Genomic DNA, 2940 nt, shown 5'->3' on the forward strand with positions numbered 1-2940 from the left:
CTTGTCATTTTTTTTCCTCTTCTCAATCTTTTGATCAATAAATAAATAATACAATAATTAAAATTACAATAAATTTTATTTAAATTTATAATTTTAATTAAATATATAAATAACTATAGCTTATAAAAAAATAAAGAAAGAAGCCACTGAAGTCTACAGTGGAAGCACACAAAGACACCCACAAAGAATAATAAGATTGACTATATTCAACAAAAAAGAAATATGAAATAAGATAGGCAAATGTACACTGTAAACGCATTTCCCAATTGAAAGGGGCATACATGGAGCTAGAGTAACATTAGGAAAATGAAATTCATGTAAAAACCCAAAACTGCCCTTATCTGTCTCTTTCCTTCCCTCTCCAATGTGAGTAGGCCAACTCAAATGGATGGAGCCACCTATAGAACAAATACCATCTCCAAAGTGTTCCATCTTTGCTTTAAGACCAGCCTGCTGCAAAAAACAAGTAGGTCATTTTCCTCGAGCATAAGACTGTAGATAGCTTTTTCTTCCTCTTAATCCATGGATACTGCTCAGTGCCCACAGGTAAAGATAATTTTTCTTTTTTTTTTTTAATTTATTTCTTTTTTTTTTCTCCTTTCTGGGTTGAGATTTTCAAGGCTAAATAGTTTTTTTTTTTTGTTTTTTTTTTCAATTACCTGTTACAAAGTTTGCTTTCTTTTCTTTTTGCCTTTATTCAAGGTGATGTTGCTCAGCTAGACTACTCCCCACTAATATTTGAAATTTATGCTTCTGTCTTTTGAAAAATCTTGTTCTTCAAAGTACTGCACTTTTTTCTCTCTTTTCTTTCTTTCTTTTATCTCTCCACCATCTGATGATAAAAGGACTTAGAAAAAGGGATTATAATTTGTTTGTATTGCTGTTGCAATCCTCAAAAGTGTAATAAAAAGCAGTTCGCTTTTGTTTCCTTTGCTTTGTTTGTTTCTTTTCACTTTCTTTTCTCTCCATCTTTGTTTTTGATCATGGAATTCTGTCTTTTTTTTTTTTGTCTTACCCTTTATTTATTTTTTAATTTCAGGGGATTGGATTGGCTAGAGCCATGGAAAGTTCAAGGCCTACTACTTTAGAGAGAAAGGTAAGGCCTCAAAAGGATCAAGCTTTGAATTGCCCAAGGTGCAATTCAACCAACACAAAATTCTGTTACTACAACAATTATAGTCTCTCTCAGCCAAGATACTTCTGCAAAACTTGTAGAAGGTACTGGACTGAAGGTGGTTCTCTAAGAAATGTTCCTGTAGGTGGAGGTTCAAGAAAGAACAAGAGATCATCATCATCGTCATCAACTTCTTCATCTTCATCAAAGAAATTGCTTCCTGATCTCACCAACCCACAACTTTCTCATCAAAACCCTAAGATCTATCAAGGCAGAGATCTCAACCTAGCTTATCCCCCTTCAACTGAAGATCATGGTAATATTTCTAAGTTTGTTGAGGTACCTTATACTAGTGGAAGCAAAACCCACAATCTAAAACCCAGCTCTTCTTCATCATTAACACCATCTCATCATGTATCAGCCATGGAGCTTCTCAAGACTGGTATGAGTACAAGGGGATTGGATTCTTTCATCTCGATGCCTGTAGTTGATTCAAATACAGTTTACTCAACTGAGTTTTCTTTGCAAGAATTCAAGCCAACCCATAATTTTTTCTTGGAAGGGTTTGAAAGCAGTCATGGGTATGAGAGTATCCAAGGGGTGCAAGAAAATGGTGCAAGGCTCTTGTTTCCCATGGAGGATTTGAAGCCAGTTCAAGGCAATACTGATCAATATGACCAAAATAAAGGACAAGGTGATCATACAGCTGGGTTTTGGAATGGAATGTATTAGTTGCATGAAGGATGGATCATACATATGATCCAAGATACATAACAAGAAATTAATTGGTGTTTCCACACCTTTTCTTTTCTTTTTTCTTTCACTTGGGGCTGGAGTGATGATTACTTGTTAATCAAAAAAACTAACTGATAGGGCACGTGGGTTTCTTTCCTGCTTTCAATTTGAACTTGAATTTCTTTTTATTTTGGTCTTCCTTTAGTCTGTGTTGTTCAATGTGGGTATCTTTTGAAGCTTTATTTTGGGTTGGCCAGTTTCAAGAAAGGCAAGGTGAAGAAGTGAAGACCTCTTAACAAGAGTTGCATATCTTGTTAGGCAGAGTTTGAGAGAGAGAGATTTTATTGTTCATGTTCGTGTAATTAACAGTTTGATTAAGAGATATGGGGTTCTATTGGTGTGTGCTTTCTTGAGCTCCAAGTGAGTTTTTTTTTTCTTTTCTCTTTCTATCTTTTCTTGGCGACAGGCAAAGTGTTGGGTCTCATCAGAAGCATTTTGGTCCCGAGATTCTTCCACCCACTAAAGCAATCTTTCATGAAGCAAGTGGGATCTCTTTTAGAGAATAATCAGAGAAATAATGGAATGACTTGTTATTATGACCTATGCCCCTCCATCCTCACCATAACCTATTCCACCTTCTGCTTAGGGTAGGGACGAGGCTCATCTGCAAAACCTTTTTTTTCTTTTTTTTAATATCTTTATTTTTATTTTTTAGTATAAATTTAAAAATATAATCTTATAGAAAATAACTTTAATTCAATGATATTAAAATTATTATGGATATTATTGAATTTTAAATTAAAGCCCTCGTCAGAGTTGACTGTATATAAAAAAAAATTATGTAAATATAATGTAGAAAAATTAAATACTTTTTTGACAATATGCTTTCAAATATTAATAGAAAAAAAGTAATTTGATAATTTTTTTTATTATATACTTAGAGGAGTGGAGAATTGAATATGATACTCTTAAATTCAAATTCATGAAATCGCTATTTTGCTATGTTCATCCCTATAATTTTAAATTATTATTTTTAAATTTTTAACAAGTGACTTTAATAAAGCACTAATTAAAAGGTAAATTACTTTAAT

The 2940-nt window shown here is 33.0% G+C and overlaps 1 protein-coding gene across 5 annotated transcripts; it reads left to right on the forward strand.

Annotated features, from left to right (window-relative positions):
* The first annotated feature begins 393 nt into the window (after nucleotides 1-393).
* On the forward strand, nucleotides 394-2254 carry LOC110653084 (dof zinc finger protein DOF3.7). 5 transcript variants are annotated; one of them, XM_058154057.1, is made up of 3 exons: nucleotides 394-546; nucleotides 1040-1430; nucleotides 1536-2254. In XM_058154057.1, exons 1-3 carry the CDS (start codon nucleotides 523-525, stop codon nucleotides 1844-1846), a joined length of 726 nt encoding a protein of 241 aa, XP_058010040.1. In that variant the 5' UTR covers nucleotides 394-522; the 3' UTR covers nucleotides 1847-2254. The 5 variants fall into 5 exon arrangements, with proteins under 5 accessions (XP_058010040.1, XP_058010036.1, XP_058010037.1 ...); XM_058154053.1 differs by having other exon boundaries at nucleotides 1040-2254; XM_058154054.1 differs by lacking the exon at nucleotides 394-546 and adding an exon at nucleotides 569-702 and having other exon boundaries at nucleotides 1040-2254.
* Nucleotides 2255-2940: the final 686 nt, after the last annotated feature.

The sequence above is a fragment of the Hevea brasiliensis genome, chromosome 9, assembly GCF_030052815.1.
Source record: "Hevea brasiliensis isolate MT/VB/25A 57/8 chromosome 9, ASM3005281v1, whole genome shotgun sequence".
NCBI classification, from domain to species: Eukaryota; Viridiplantae; Streptophyta; class Magnoliopsida; order Malpighiales; family Euphorbiaceae; genus Hevea; species Hevea brasiliensis.